At 41.0% G+C, this 16419-nt stretch overlaps 1 protein-coding gene across 1 annotated transcript in view; it reads left to right on the top strand.

Moving 5' to 3' along the window:
- Positions 1-16419, top strand: part of LOC311499456 (MAM domain-containing glycosylphosphatidylinositol anchor protein 2) — a 177125-nt gene that overhangs the window by 133050 nt on the left and 27656 nt on the right. The window contains exons 10-11 of the mRNA XM_084560433.1: positions 1545-1817; positions 14229-14377. Coding sequence (XP_084416559.1) covers positions 1545-1817; positions 14229-14377 — 422 coding nt within the window. The remainder of the gene's footprint in view (positions 1-1544; positions 1818-14228; positions 14378-16419) is intronic.

The following is a 16419-nucleotide window of genomic DNA, read 5'->3' as shown; positions in this document are numbered from 1 at the left end:
TGTGCAACAGTAAAACAAAAATGAAAGCAGTCTCTTGTATAAACACACGCATTCAATATTGAAAACACTCCAAATAAAGCATCTTTCCCATCTTTAAAATAATTGTCTGATTTAGGTAGCAGATAATGACATTAATAGTATTATCAATTTGTGTGCCCTAAAATTTTAATACACTGTTCATTTAATTGCATATCCTATCAAGTTTGGAAGGCTCAGTAATTAGATTATATTACTGAGTGTGAATAATGTAGAAGATTACGTTGCAGATTACAGTTTCAATCAGGTAATCAGTGATCTGTAACAGATTACATTTTGAAAAATAGCATCCCCATTCCTGGCTATGGCTGCCGCCTCTCCTTTACTCTGTCAGGAATTATGCAAATTTCAGGCAATTAAGGGGGCTCGTGTCATTCTCTTCTCTTCGGCATTTACTGTTGTTCTTCAAGGCCCGCCGCGACTTTTGTGGAGTGCCCTTCGAGATGCGAAGGCGCCTAAAATGGGGAAATTATTCACAACCGCTTCGGTGCTTGCGCGCATTCTGTCCTCGCCAAAACCTACGCACATGTCACAGCACACCTCAAACATTACCGTGCTGCTAAAATAAAAACATCATGCATATTAAACTTTTGCAGAAGTGAGGTCTGGGTTGCATCGAGGTCACACCCGGCTCTTGACTCCGCTCGGAGACAACGGGCTAAATAATTCACCGCCAGGTTGCCTGTGTGGGAAGAGGTGAAGCCTGTCAGATGCTCAAATAAGTTATTAATTTTCCATTTTGCAAGCTTGAGGTGCACTTCATCATCCTGTTAACAACTTTCTGTGAAGCGTGACTGATTTTTTTCGCTCAGAACATTGTTCCATGTTTTCTGCAGAATTGATCTACCAGCAACCCATTGCCGGTCTCCTCACAATTGTTTTAATTTTTCATCTGTTGCTGAAGTGTATTGACTTTGCTTTGCTGATTGTTTAAAGTTTACTTTAACAATTTGGTTAAATCTCCCCTTTTTTTTCTCTCTGCTCCTGTTCGTGTTACAATATTAGACAGTCTGCAATGTTTCACTTATTTCTTTAGCCTGTGTGTATGATTTTAATATGTGATAGTTATTATCTATTTTCTATTATGTCATTCTTAGGTCTCCAACCAGTGAAATTGAAGCATTTCACAAATATTTTCCATGTTTTGACAAAACGTGTCCTTGTTAAGGTTTTTAAATATTTATTTGAATTCATCTCATATGTAACTCTTTTTGTATTTTAACCACCTTTTCTGTCTGCCTGATATTTTTTCCTCTGTAAGTATTGTTGGCTGTCTGAGACTGAGATCTAGTTTGACCGAGCAGACTCTCAACTGAATAGCATTTGTCTTGTATAGACGTCAGCTCACCTTCCTCCCACTCACTCTCTTTCTTCAATTTATTTGCCCTGTTTATCCAAAGCATATTTTTGAATTCATCCATATTCCCCCAGCACTCACTCACATCCTTGACACACTTTCCTCTCCTTACCGAATGGCAGCCGTCTGAGCCTCTCTGTCTCCCTCTCAGACCCTCCGACGGTGGAGCCGGCTTACATGGAGATGCGTCAGGGCCTGGGGAGGCCGGTGGTGATGACCTGCAGGGTGCTGCGGGCCCACCCGTCCCGCGTGCTGCGCTTCGAGTGGCTTCTGTCCAACCGGCTGCTCCACGCTGGAGCCTTCGACGCTCAACGGGACGAGACAGAGTACACAATCCGCAGCTTGAATCGAGACGGCTGGGGCGAGTACACGTGTAATGTCATCAACGAGGCCGGCGCGGGCAAATGCACCTTCCAGGTTACAGGTAAAAAGAGTTACTGCATTATGCCTCGTTACTGTGTTTCTTGTCACTGTCCTTACACCGGTCCGTTTCAGAATTATTTGTCATTTTTAAAAGGTCTCAGACTCCAGACCTGTTTATCATCTGTTGATACTCTAATGAGGATGCAGAAACAAAACATTCTCTGATACAGAAAAACAATTAACACTCAGGTTTTTGGCCTTTTCACAATATGCTTCAGATCAAAAATAGAAATTTTAACCCCTTGATGCCTGATTTGATTTACAATGATATAAAAAAATTAATTATTTGTGTTTGTGCTTTGAAGCTGATGCTGAATTAAGTGGAGATTGTTAATTTGTCTATAGTACACAATATAGATATAATTTTAGGTATGATGCAAATTAGACAACAGGCATGAAAGGTAAACACTGTAAAACATTTACTGAAATTACAAAATCGATATGTACAAATTAGGGGTGTGCATCTCTCCAATATAAGACGATTCGATACGTATCTAGATACATGGGGTACGAAACGATTCAGGAAGGATACATTTTAAAAACAACCGATTCGATTCGATTCGGTAGGATTTGATCCGATCCGATCCGATCCGATTCGGTACGATTCAGTGCAATATGATGTAATCCGATGAGTCTGTGCAAATTCTCATTTGTCCAGGTCAAAGGCATCTCTAGGCAACTGAATCAGGTCAACTGGACTTGGTTTTTGTCTGTGAAGACGTTTCGCTCCTTATCCAAGTGGCTTCATCAGTTCGAGAGACTAGCAGCAAGTCTGACTAGCCCGCAGACACAGACAAAAACCAAGTCCAGTTGACCTGATTCAATTGCCTAGAGAGTAATCCGATATAGTTCCTTGTTTAAAGTAGACATTTTACATTATGAATGTTCCTAAATCAATCCTAAAAATGTGATATTGTTTACCTTCATAGTGATAAGTTTAATAGAGTCTCGCGAGATTTTTGCGGGAAAGAGAGAGAGAAAGAGAATAAGCAAGCGGGGCTTCCAGCTGTATTGCTGATATACCGTAAATTCCGGACTATAAGCCGCTACTTTTGTCACTTGCTTTGGACCCTGCGGTTTATTATGGATTCTTACAGCTAACGGTCACCAGGGGCGCACTATCATGGAAGCGCAGGAGCGAGACAGACAGCTCGCGCCAGGTAACGAGAGCAAAACAAACCAAGTGAGTCCAAATGCAGTAGGTACTTGAGAGCTGCTTTTAAGTTAAAGGCGATCGATCTGGCTGACTTTTCTGGTATAGTAGGCTGGTTATTTTGATACAGTAAACGGCCGTGTTACTGCACCTTTACTGCCGTGTTACAGGCAAGCACTTTTAAAAACGAATTAAATTTAGCCATTTAACGTTATTGCCTCGTCAAGCGTTGTAAGCTTTGTTTTTTGTTATACTGCACTACTACGCTACTATGACTGCAGGAAGTGCGCTAGGAGCGCACCGTTGTATTATTTGTGCACTGCACGAATGCTGTTTGTAATGTCAAAGATGTGAAAGTTTGATCGATCGATTGATTGAAAGATTTATTGTGTTTCTCAAAAGTAAATAAATGGGACGCTTTGCGTTTCCAAACAGTCATTTCAGTCCCGACGATCCCCTCCGTGGTAGAAGAAACCCTTACGGTAATTAAACATTAAAACACCAGCGGCTTGGGTGCGGTTTATAGTCGGGTGCGGCTTATATGGAACAATCTGTAGTTTTCTCCAAAATTTAGCTGGTGCGTCTTATATTCAGGTGCGCCTTATACGTAGTCTGGAAATTACGGTAATAACCCGATTCATAACTTTGTAATCGGGCCATCGACCGGTTCGTGGTACATTTAGATCGGTCCAGGGGCTTGTGTATCGATGCACTCACATCTTTTAAATCAAAACCGATTTCCGATTCATACATACCTGTCAAGTATCCCGTTTTGGCCGGGAAAGTCCCGTATTTTACCCTTCTTTCCCGCCGTCCCCCCGTATTAGTATTTTCCCGTAAATCTCCCGTATTTTAACCTGCGTTATTAAAAAATAATAATATCCCGGGCCCGGGCGGAGTAAAAAAAACAAAAACCATTCCCAATCTGAGCTCTGTCAGTAGCCTCGCGATAACTGCCACCTGCAGTAGCCTACTACAGGTACTGTAGGTGGCAGTTGTCGCGAGGTTAGTGTGTGACGTCAGATGATGAGTGACAACGCGAGAAAAAGTGCGGGTAGATCGCGTGCCATTGATTTTTTTTTGTCTTTTTAGATGTTAGTCTAAAACATTTATCTGCTGCAACTCCAAAACAAACAGCAAGACAAACGTTCATCTTTATTTTTACTATATATTTCCAACATACCCTCAGTTCAGCGGCACACATCCGCAGCCACGCACAACTTCAACAACTCAAAACTGCCGTCTTTCTTAAAGAGACAGCGCGATTTTTCTAAAATTTTTCTTGATAAAAATAAAAACAAAGATGGATTGAGCTTTTAACACTGTGATAACTATATATATATAGCCAAAAAATGTGGGCACCCCTGATGTAAGGGATACTGGAGCTTGGTTGGCATGGTGGGACTGCTTGCAGCGGGCGCCGGAAAATTTCCCTTATTTTCAAATCCAAAACTTGACAGGTATGGATTCATATCGGTAATTTGTTACACCCCTAGTACAAATACATTACAAATTCAAATTACACACTATACACTACAACACCAACTATTATAATCCAATCTGAAACAGAGTTCAAACTTTAAAACGTTAATTCACAAATTAACTTCCTATTCGTTAGCTTCCATTAACCGGATGTAGTTCCCACTCCGACTGGTCCTACGAGAAACTAGTGCTTGCAAAAGGTTCCTAGGTATGTAGTGAATGTGCACAAACTGACATTGGAGGATTACATGCGTTATTTCCGCACCTTGATTCACAACATATAATGTTGTGAATCGAGGTACTATGAAACTCCCCTTAGCCTTGGAAATAAACCTGGGCTATACTACTGATATAGATGGTGAACTCGTTAGCCAGACCTCTTTTAAATCCCTTTCTAGTTCTTTATTTCTCATATCTTTGTTTTGTTCAGGAAAAGCATAAAGTGAATGAGATTATCTCCAAAGCCTTTATACAAAAAGAATCTTTCTCAGTACAGGCCCCATATTCATTGGTTCAACATCAGCTGAGAGCTTGACAAACCTGCGATGCTTAGTTACATGTGCAAAGCTGGGTTTGCCCATCTCTGTATAGAAGTGGGCTTTACTGAAGGGTCAATAATTTTAATTTACAGGCCGGAAAATATACCACACTCCACTTCCACTCTGAGACATATTAGTGGGTATTAGCACTATAATATGGTCCGTCACTGTGTTTCAGGCACCTAGCTGCACTCACTGGCTGTCGTTTTACATCCATGCTTTTACCACACATCTGTAGATCTATAGCAAGTTCCTCAGTGTGCTTTTCACTAGTTAATTAATGTGCTTTTGGACAGCTGAAATTGGCTCTTCAAACATGTAACAGTCCCGCTTGTCTTACAGTGTTTTAGTGGGGCGTGCCTGTCTCATTGTGTGACAGACAATTCACTTAAAAGGAAACTGCAGGAGGAAAAAAAAATCATGGATTGTCAGTCTGAATGGGACATGTCCATCATTTCCGCCTTTTCTCTGTTAGCCTCTTTCTGCTCTGATTTTTTTTTTAAGAATTTTTTTCTTTCATCAACAGCACCAAATGTCCGTCTCCTAGCTGGTTGTTATGACAGGACCAAATTAGTCTGGCCACAGCGAGTGACCACGAGAACTTTGGCCAAGGTTTCAGTCTCTCAGACCTCCCATTAGAGACGGGGGCTGCAGGGTCACAGGGGGAGTATTTGTCACTTTGATCCTGTGCCACAGGTTGCTCTCCTCTTTGATATTGTCAATTTCTCTCCGTCTCTCGCTGCTTTCAACGCTTTTTTTATTTTTTATTTTTTTCAACGATTTTTTTATCTCCGTCCTTTCTTTTTCCACGTTCCTCATCTTTTTCTTTTAAAGCTCGTTCTCTTATGTCCTCCTACACTCCAGCTTTCCTGGAGAGAGAGAGAAGAGGACAATCCTCCTGTGTGTGTGTGTCATAAATCAGTCCTTTCCGCTGAAACAGGTAGAGCAGAGAGATAGAGGCTGATAGTCCCTTCCAGCCATTTGTTTTTCTCAGCAGAGCTGGGGTTTTGCCTTCTCTTGCTCACGCTCCCTCCCTCTTTCTACTTCCACTCTTCCCTTCCCTTTCATCCTCCATCCCTCCTTCCCTCCCGCCCATTGCTCCAGATTCCCACCATCTGGACTCGGTGGTTGCCAAAGGTATGGAGGCTCTTTTAGTAACCCCCTGAGTGCAAGAGCATGGTGCAGAAAATCCACTTTGGTTCCTCCCATCATCTATGAAATCTGCCGTTCCCCCGGTCCCCTAACCCCAGCTCTTATTCTTTCATTTTAATGTGATCCTTAAACTCAAAAGCCATGATGTCTGCGCTGCTCTGTAGTGTAACTGAAATAAATAATCTGTTGTTGGGAATGTGCATATGAGCTCCACTCTGTGACTTGTGGGAGCATTTCTAGTTGAAGCTCATGAATTACTTGTTAGGGCTCATGCAGTTAGGCGGTATCGTGGTTTAACCACTTTACAGAGACAGGTACACCTCAGTGGATATTCCCTCACCACTCTCTCCCGGACTTCTTGGGCTGTGTTGCTGTGTAACAAACATATCAGTCAGGAGTTTTGCAGCCTAAAGCCATTAAACTCGCAGATACAGTCAACATGCCACACACACACCATGCGTGCTACCATGCCAGACACATGCGAACACAACAAAGTCGGCATCGAGCCATTGCTAGGCACATATAAATGCTCTCGCCTAGAAAAGAACATCCTGCCATAGCAGAGTGTGTGTGTGCATGTGCATGGATGCCCGTGTGCCAAGCCATTGGGACATCTGTGGAATCAGTGAGCTGGCTGTAATGGCCAAGTTGGCCATTAAATTGTGCCAGGGGAGACACCCCTCAGAGGGATGTAATGTGTACCACTGAGCTTTGGCCCAGGCTCCCCTCGTGGGAACCCCGATTTTCCAGCTAATGCTGAAAATCACACTACTTAGAAGAAATACAATTGGGAGAAAAAGAAACACTTATTCTTCTGTCTCTCTTCTGTTTTTCTTCTCTGATTTCAGTCTGTAGGCTGCAAATGTGCACCCATGAAGCAGCGATAGAGCCAAACTCAGGTCATGCAATACACGTGCCTCAAATGTAAAAGGATATGCCAGCACCATATATATATATATATTGCATTTCAAAAGATTGCGAGGCTTACAAAAGACAGAGGAATAGTCATCATTGAAGCAGAAGAGATAACAGATTGTGAAATTCAGCCTCTAGCGTGAAACTGCCTCCTACACGTGCCATAACTTAAAGTGGCTTTGTCGAAGTACTTCTGAGCTCTTTGACTGCGCTGCCTAATTCTGGCCTCAAGAGATCTATAGAGGTGTCTGAATCTGGCGTTGATTTTTCATTTTGCAGGATTTTCAATAGCCTCCTTCACACCTGGCATTAACAAGTGATCCAGGCGCTAGTGGAGCACTCTGTGTACAGGTGTGAATGGACAAGAGACGCAACGAGAAAGCACCGAGATCCAACATCGTGCCTACATCATATAAAAGGAAAATAACATGGAGATATGTTAGAAGTGCTGCTTGGGATGTAGTTTGCCTGGAACATGGCAAGAAATATACAGTGCATTGCTGCTTGCCATCGGTTAAAAACTATAAATCTGTTGGCTTTCGCAAAATTGTCATGTAAATTGGGCAAGTGGTATCTGATCATACGTGGTCACCTGAGAGGCATGTTTACGTCAGGCGTGAACCGTTCCTTCGACAACTATTTCTAACCACTAAATGTCCATATCCTCCCAACGCCATACTTTCAGTTTGAGAGTATTTTGTGATGGCGTCATCAAGGCTACTTATTCAAACTGCCTTGTCCAACTGATTTCATATACTGCGTGATTAGCTAAACTTTATAAAGTATAAAATGTGTTTATTGCATTTGTCCAATCACCATAAAGGCAACCAGTTCTGCAAACTACTCTATCTCTCCACACATCTCCCATTTCTCTTCCTTGACCAGTGCCCCCAACAATAATTGAGACGTTTACTGTGTTTGTCATTTCTCTCCCACTCTCTCCCACTTAAGTCCCCGTCGTGGCAGTATGTTGTAATTAGAAGAGAAGAAGTAAATTCTCTGGGACAATGTCCAGATTGTCCAATGTCTGCATTGTGTGAACTGTTCATTAAATGGTTTCAGAGCCACATAATAATGATTTAGAAATGATGGCCCATTGGGGCGTTTTGCTTTTAGAGTGACACAATATTTAATTTATTTTTTATCTTAATATATTGGTATTTAATCCGTCATCTATTTTCAGTTATGTTAATGTTATTTTAAGTTATTAATTTTTTTTTTATGTTTGTTTTTTTGGCTCTTTGAGGTGTTATGAATAGGCCTCTGGGGCCGTTTCTTGAGCGAGTATAATCGGATCCTTTTAATGCGATATTTTTGTCGTTCTCAACGTTTTTTCACGTCTTTAAATAAAAGCCAAAAACTAAATTGATTTTACTTTCAAACCTGCACGCTCCTCTGGCTCTGGGATTTATAAACCTTATCAGCCTTGGTCTCCAGCGAAGATCTGTGCCTCGGCTTTGGTGATTTAAAGTAACTCGTCTGTCTGCCTATAGCGTCCGCGCCCAGTCCGCCCGGGCTGAACCTCACCCCTTCACTGCATGAAGGATGATGTTGAAAAGTACGTGAAGCTCAAAGAGACACTGACATTGATGGATCCTGTTGGTCGTAATGCCCAGCGTTGTATGGTCAGAGTAAAAAGGCAGCATATGAATAATGTTATCTGTGATCAGAATAAAAATCTGTCAGGCTTGAAGGACAAGCACAGTCTGTTCTGGTGTTTTTCTACCCTGTTTTTTATGCCCCTGATTCTTTTATATCAGAACAATATCATGAATTCGTTAGAGGAGCCTCCCTTATGCTCTGACCAATATGCATAAAATCAGAAGTCACAGTTCCCGTTAATATTAACAACAATCTCCTTTATGTTAATTGCTTAGTTGACGAGGGGAGAAGTTGAGAAAGAATTAGCTGAATTGTAGGTGTAAAAGAGTCTCATTAAGAGTTCAGTGCCATTTCCCTTGAGGAATAAAAATGCCACATAGAGATTTTATTCTCTATCCCAAAAGGACATAACCAGCCAATTACCACAGAGTCCTCTGAAGCCTTTTCCCCATAGTCAGTTAGCTATTCATACATCCTTTGTTAGTTTGTTGGGACCAGCTGTGTGTCCATATGCAAGTGTCACGTCTGCCACAAACGCCTGCGTCATGCGTCAGCCCGGCTCCGTACAGCAAACGCTTAGCATATGGTGGGACAAAGTTTTTTCCTGACGACGAAACGTGTTCATAAACCCTTAAGAAATGAAAAGGAAGTCTGCAAACAAGGTCAGCTTCTTGCCTGAAGGGTTTTTATTTGAGCTGTTATGAATCATTGCATTGGCTATGCTGTTATAAACAGGATTTAAAAAAAAAATAATAAAAAATCAATTAAGCCCTCTGTACTTTATGTTTGATGTCTCCCACCCAGGGTTATCTGTCTGAGGCAGAGGATGTGGGTTAGGTAATGTGCTTTGTTAATGTCGTATATATTTCAGAGAAAGGGAGCCAGTGAGTTTGTGATCGGATTTGTCTTTTTTGTGAATAAGTGCTTAGAAATGTAGTTTTAAATGGAACATCAATTGGTGCAATAGATCAGTTTAAACTCTAGCATATTTTGCGATTTGAAAAATGTCTACATTGACAATGAGCACTCAGACAGAATGAATACAGTCTTTTCATTCCTAAACTGGAGTTTACGTGGCAGTCTTTAAGGCCACTAATTAAAACATACAATGATATGAGTCACTTTAATTAACCTTGCCTTCCTCTGCCCTGTTTCAAATTACAGCCGCCTCTTTTCACTATCAGCTTTGCTATACATTATAAACTGCATGAACAAATCTGACTCTATCTGCCAGGCAGGCTTATGTAACGTTTGCTGTACACTATGCTGTAAACACAGCTGGCTCTATACAGCGAAACAGTGCCAAGTGAAGTGCAGACAGTAATTATCCCTGCGTATTTATTTATTTCTTTGTTGGAAAATGTGTTTTTTTTTTTCTGGTTGCATTAGCATCTCCGGCGAGACATAGACGTGGTCTATGTGATAGCATCGTCACTCATAACAGAAAGGTTTAACCTGCAGGCTGGTGACCTTCGGGGACACATTTCTTACCTCCACAAAAAACGATGAAAGAGAAATTACATTAATTATTAACACAAGTTTTCTTGCCTGTACTTGTTTTTCTCTCTCTCTCTCTCAGAATGATTTTTATCAGGCTGATGAATGAGCCCTCTTTCCCCTCTACATCAGAATATTGTATTTTAAATAGCTTTATCCATGTAATGGCCAAGTGATCTGTAGTCGGCTGCCCAAGGCACCATTAACCTGATTTATTGTGTAAAATGCAGAACAAAACGTTCTGTTTGTGCTGCGTTGATTTTGACTTATTATCATGGGCGATTATGAGAATCGATCAAACTGGTCAAAGGCTGAATGAAACCTCTAATCTTGTTTTTCCCCATTACAAAGACGCTCACTCACTTTTAAACATTTGTTTAAATTTGACTTGTACTGAAGGACTGAAATTTGGCAATACTTTTCATTTGGTCCTGATCTACTCTGCGGCATCTTAATACAATCTGCACTTTTGCCTTTTTGCATTGCAAAATACTGATAGCTCCTTCATGGCGCTAAACTGGGCTGATGCTATGAAGAGGTTTGCAGACAATTTGGTCAAAAAATATGTGGAACACAGCCTGGAAGCCAGCTCCAAGTTATCCCGCCCACAAAATATTAGTAGGGGAATTTTGGCTTGGAATCGCTCCATTCGCAAATCATTATACCCAGTGAAGATCTGATGGCCAATCAAATCATTTGGGTGGGCTTTATGAGTGACAGTGATCTAGTTGTACGTGTCATCGGAGTGCCACTGAGTTGATTTTCTATACAAGAAAATGGCTGCCGTTGAAGAAGCAAGATATCTTGATTACATTATTCCTGAACATATATGTGTTAACCTCCATGATGGTTGAATTCCGATAATCCTTCACTCTATGTAGACAGAGAGTTGCTCAAACACCAATGCAGAACCATAAATTGGCCCTAATATGCTAGAAGAACACACGGTTGAGTTATCACTGATTTGACTATGACATATAAATATACTATAAATACTTTTCAGCCTAGCGTTTCTGTCACTCAGCCACAAGTCTGCCAGTTAGCACTGAAGGCAGCATTTTTAAAGACAGCTCAAAGATGTGTAGTTTGCTTCTCCCAAAGTAATGTGCTAAAACACTTGGGCTTTTCAGCGTTTATCAAGTGTCACCGAAACGGGACTTAACAGTGCTTTTGTCTGGACTTATTTTCTGCTGCGCATAAAACATATTCAGTTCTCTAGTGAGTATTTACAGCAACAGGTTGGCGTATGTGGAACTGACACAGAATAAATCCAAATAAGTCACCCAGTGCAACAGTATAGCTTACGGGTGTGTCTTTAACAGTTTTTGTACAACAAAAACGGGTCTGAGGCACAGAGGAATAAGCTGTCAGGCTGTGACAGTTTAGTACTCTACTATATGCAGGAACACAGCAAATCAAGACCGGACATACTCATTGAACTTATGACCTTCACAAATCTCCATTTATTCACCCCCTGAGAGTCACAGTTAACGTCACACCAAAGGAGACCAAGTGGTTCCTTGATCTACCCACGCCAAATGAGTCCACAGGGAGGCACCCAGGAGACCTCTAAAACTGTTTAAGAGAATAATGCTATTATGATTCATCAGTGACATAAACAAACTTGACAGGTTTATCCAATTTTCTGACATACATAAACTACTTGCCGAATCTCCACACGGCTACATCAGATCCCACTGCTGCCTTTGTTTGAGCTAACAATGGCAGCTCTACTGTCTTTTCCATGCCTATTAAAAATCATCTGCCTTGGGTATTGTCAGCCTTCAATAAACAAGCACAAATAGCAGGGGGACAAACACAACAACGTGTCATTGAGGTGAATTACTATTCTTTGCCTGGAAGGTCATCTTGTAAGCTTGTTTCTGGGTCTTGATTAAAAGGCAGTGTTCTGCCAGCTCCTTCTTCAGCTGTCAGAAATCAGCTTGCATCTGTGACTGGAAAGCTGAAAACCTGAAAGATTTATTCAGTTCATGCTACAATTGTGTAGAAAATAAATCCTTACGGATTCCAACAAAGTAAACTGTATTACTGAAAGAAAGGGCAGTCAAGGATCGCTGGTAGTTCTGATACAGCTGTATGAAATTATTTGCACTGGCAGGCAGTTTGATAGTAGGGACACTGAGCGGACAGATAGGATCTGCCCATGGGTGCTTCAAAATGAGTTGTAAATGTATCAGAATGAGAGAAGAGAAAACAATTTCAAAGTAAAGCACCAGCACAATACAGGCATGAGAAAAAGGCTTGCTCTTGTGATTCCAGCCATACCTGCCAACGTTCCCACTTTTCCTAAGTTTCTTCTGGATTCCAGACCATCTCCCGATTCCCTTCCATTTCATTGTTTCTACCGGGAAACATTTTGGATATTTGTCAAGGTGTCATATTGTCTGCAAAACACAGTCAACGCACGATCCAGAATCCACACACTGCGTAGTATTCCCACCCATCTGTCATGGCAACCTGGCAACCAACAACCCAATTCAAAGGGGTATGTGCGTAGCAGCTTCCTGTGTATAGGCTGGCCAGATGAATGCAAAATGAAGTGACTACTAGATAACTGTTGCCCAAATTTAAGCATACATGGGTTTTGTAGTTTTCATTTATACTTGCTTGTTACCAGGATAATGGTAAATGGCTTATTTTGTGCCTTTGTACTTCCCTTTTACCCATCATGGTATAAGCATAGTTGGCCGGTATGATTCAAACACCCCTGGAAGATTTAACTACAATATCCCAGACAAGTTAATTGCCATGGTAATTGGTCACAGTCACTGACACAGTTTCTGTTATTAACGAGAGAATCTATTCTGTGTCCTCAACAACTGATTCATGGAATCTTGGAGCAGAACAATAAAAACTAGATGTTATTTTAGAATCAGGTCTGATACATCAGCCTACCGCCTCATTTTGTTTTTTGTTTTGTTTAATATGTTATGGTGTCAAATTAAATAGTACATTAAGGTAAATTAGGATTAACCTGCACTACATTTTGGATCTGCAGCTGCTTAAGTCAGACACTTACAGAGTATACATACACTAACTGCATCTATAGGATATATTCCACTCTGGTTCATGCTTTGATTCCATGCCATGAAAGTAGTCTGTGTCATGTAACATGAGATAAAATTTTAATGATCTGTGAGTGGAAATTTGGGTCATACCATAGACAACAAGCATTGTGATATAGAGCAGATGCAAATAGAACAAACACAAGATAAGAGACACTGTATATCTTTGTCATGCTAATTTGGCACTCTTTGACATAAAAGTAGCCGTGCCACGCTACAAAATGAAATATTTACAAGTTTATATTTACACGTTCTCGAATTTACACTCGAGTGCCGGAGTGTGCCTGCATTGTGCTGAAAATAACCGCTGCCTGTGAGGATGCGGGCAAATAATTGACATTTGAAAAGAATTGCTATAGCTTATTAACACTGTGAAATTAAAGTTGAATAATTCTGCCCTAACTCTGACATTATAAGATGTAAAGAAGTACTAATAATAACACGTGTGTCATTGTCACTGTTTTTATTCAAATGCACACATAAAGAGACACTGTATCCTGGAACACTGCTGGCATTTAGGTGTCAGTCATTAGCCGTAACATGCTTCTTTAATGTAAAATGTTTAAACCAATCAATAAGCAGCACACTGTAGATTTTACATAAAAAGTTCGCTTTACACAACAGTGCTACAGAATCAGTAGTATAATAATAATCTCTAAAGCTCTGATCAGGGCTTTGCTAAGTTTGAAATGCTCTAACCTTCGGTTTGGAAACTAAAACATTTTGCGATGTAGAGTTTGAAAGACGTTGCCTGTCACCAGGCACGGAGGTTGCAGCATCATATCCTAGCCTAATTCTCAGCTTTTCCTTTAACACAGTTACAATTTTTAAGTAAACTTTAATCATTTGCAAGAACTCTCAAATGTATAGCTTGTGCATTTCATGTTTTTTCTTTTTTTTTTTTTTAAATTAGCATTAAATTAAATGATACAATTAATGTATACTATTGATTTGCTCTCTCTCTCTCTCTCTCTCTCTCTCTCTAGGCAAGGCCTACCCTCCAGAGTTCTACTATGATACCTACAGCCCTCTGTGGCAGAACAGACCCAGAGTCTACGGGTTCAAACTTCAGTGGACGCAGATGAACCCCAACGCTGTGGACCGTATTGTTGCCTACAGACTAGGCATCAGACAGGTAGTGCTTGCTTGTTCTCTTTTTATGAGTTATTATTTCTTTTCTGTTCCCAGAGACCCTTACAGTTGCAGCGAAATACATTTAAATCTGTTGAAATATGTGTGTTCTGTACAATAATCATTGTGACATTGGTCCTGGTCGACCTCTTTTCAAACCTTCATAGATGAATTCAGTCACTTTCCTCCACGGGGCATTAAAAAGATTTTTTATTGCCAAATTAAGCATGTGATAGAAGCATTTGCACAGCTTTCTTTCTTCTTATTTTCCATTGACACAGCCAAATCCTAAGCCTCAGTTCATCGTCTTGCCTTGTCGTGCAGATTTTGAGGACGTGAGTGGGCCTTTGTGGGCCATGCGAAATCACGGAGAACCTGTCAGGGGCAGTCAGCTGAGTGTATTCTGTGTTTTCCACAAACTGCTTCTGTTTTTACTTTCCATCAGAGGAGTGTAAGGGGACCCCGCAGCGAGAAATAGCACAGCGTAGCTCCTGTTTTCTCCGCGTCTCAAGTAAACTCCACAGATGACAAGCAGGCGGCATTGATGGATGGCATGGTTGCATTTTCTGTTTTGGCAATCAATGTGTACTTTCCTCTCTCTTTCTCTCTCTCTCCTCCAGCCCCATGGCAATGTGAAGATTTGGTCTTTTAGTTTTTTTTATTTTATTTACAGAAGCAGTTGCGGCGCCACCAACTGTTTGTTTGAATTGTTGAAATTGCTCCATTAACGCCACAGAATAATTAACGTTGCCTTGCGTTGCAGCACCGAGCTGCCATTTGGGAGCATGTTAAAAAACAAAGAAAAGAATATTCTAAAACAATAAAACAATGAATAAAAATGTAGCACAAGCTGCAATACTAAATCCATCTCAGTTCTGCTCAGAATTAGCGAGCGTGCCCTGACAGTTGTGTTTGTAATGAATAATATAATTTCATGTTTGTTTCACACTACACCCTCAAGGAACCGGAGCTTGAAAACACATTTAAACCCGTTATGTTTGTGTAGCGCAATGATTTTTCTGTCGACTATCTCAGTTGGTCTGTTTGGTAATAAATTATGTTGTGCTTTGCAGAGCCCGTGTTTGCGCTTGCCAGGCGTTTGTCTGAAAACTTGCCAGGAACGTACATGCGCTTTTCCTATTTCCAGCTTGTCCCGTGCGCGTTTCTTTTAAAAGATTATAAAGTCTGCATCCGTGCTAGAGCGCGTCGCCTGTAATTCAGAAATCACATTAACGCCGCAATCTTCTCCGCATTCGGGTATTTAACAGGGTGCATCATCACTCTGTTTTAGCCAAGAATCTGCGCTTGGGCAAATTAATTTCTTTCCACCTTCTTGCCTTGATATCTCAAGAGGGTGCACTGTGTGACCATTATTTCTTTCCTCTGAGGCATAACAACCAATATGCCATTGCATTAGAAGAAAAAGAGTCTTTGCTGAGGGGGAAAAGTTAGATTTCTTTTACAGGTTGTTTAAAAAAAAGAAAAAGAAAGAGAGGGATTGGTTGAGCTTTTAGTATTGTATTATTTTAATGTATTATGGTGAGAAAGAGCTGGAAAAAGAAAGGCAGCGAGGTAGAGGAAATGAGAGAGAAGGCTCCTTTACTAAATAAATAAAAAAAATGAAGATATATGGAGTGGTCAGGTAAAGAAAGCTCCATCACATGAACTACACAACTACAATCTATTTATAGATCCAGCAACAGCTCCCCTGCCATTCCCTGAGAATTATTATCATTTTCTGTCACTACCTCTGAATTAGAACCTAGAGCTAGTAGGCCTCATTCCTCTGTAATGGTTTGCTTTGTGCTATCGTCCAGTGCCCTCCTGAGAGACGGTTTGACTGAAGGGGAAATTAGAATGAAGCTCCGGCTGAAAGACATGTACCGGCCAGAATCACAAAACACAAATCACCGCACCTGTCAGGGATTCAGTGGAAAGGTTTGACGTCTGCCCTTGTTTTGTTACTGTAGCCAGCTACTTCAAAACCTTCCACCTCTGCCCAGAAGCTTGATTGCCTGTCTCCCATCCCTACAACTTTTTTTTCAG

This window comes from Chelon labrosus, assembly GCF_963514085.1.
Source record: "Chelon labrosus genome assembly, chromosome: 14".
NCBI classification, from domain to species: Eukaryota; Metazoa; Chordata; class Actinopteri; order Mugiliformes; family Mugilidae; genus Chelon; species Chelon labrosus.
The sequence above is the reverse complement of the archived record's forward strand: the minus strand, read 5'-3'. Positions and strand labels throughout refer to the sequence as shown.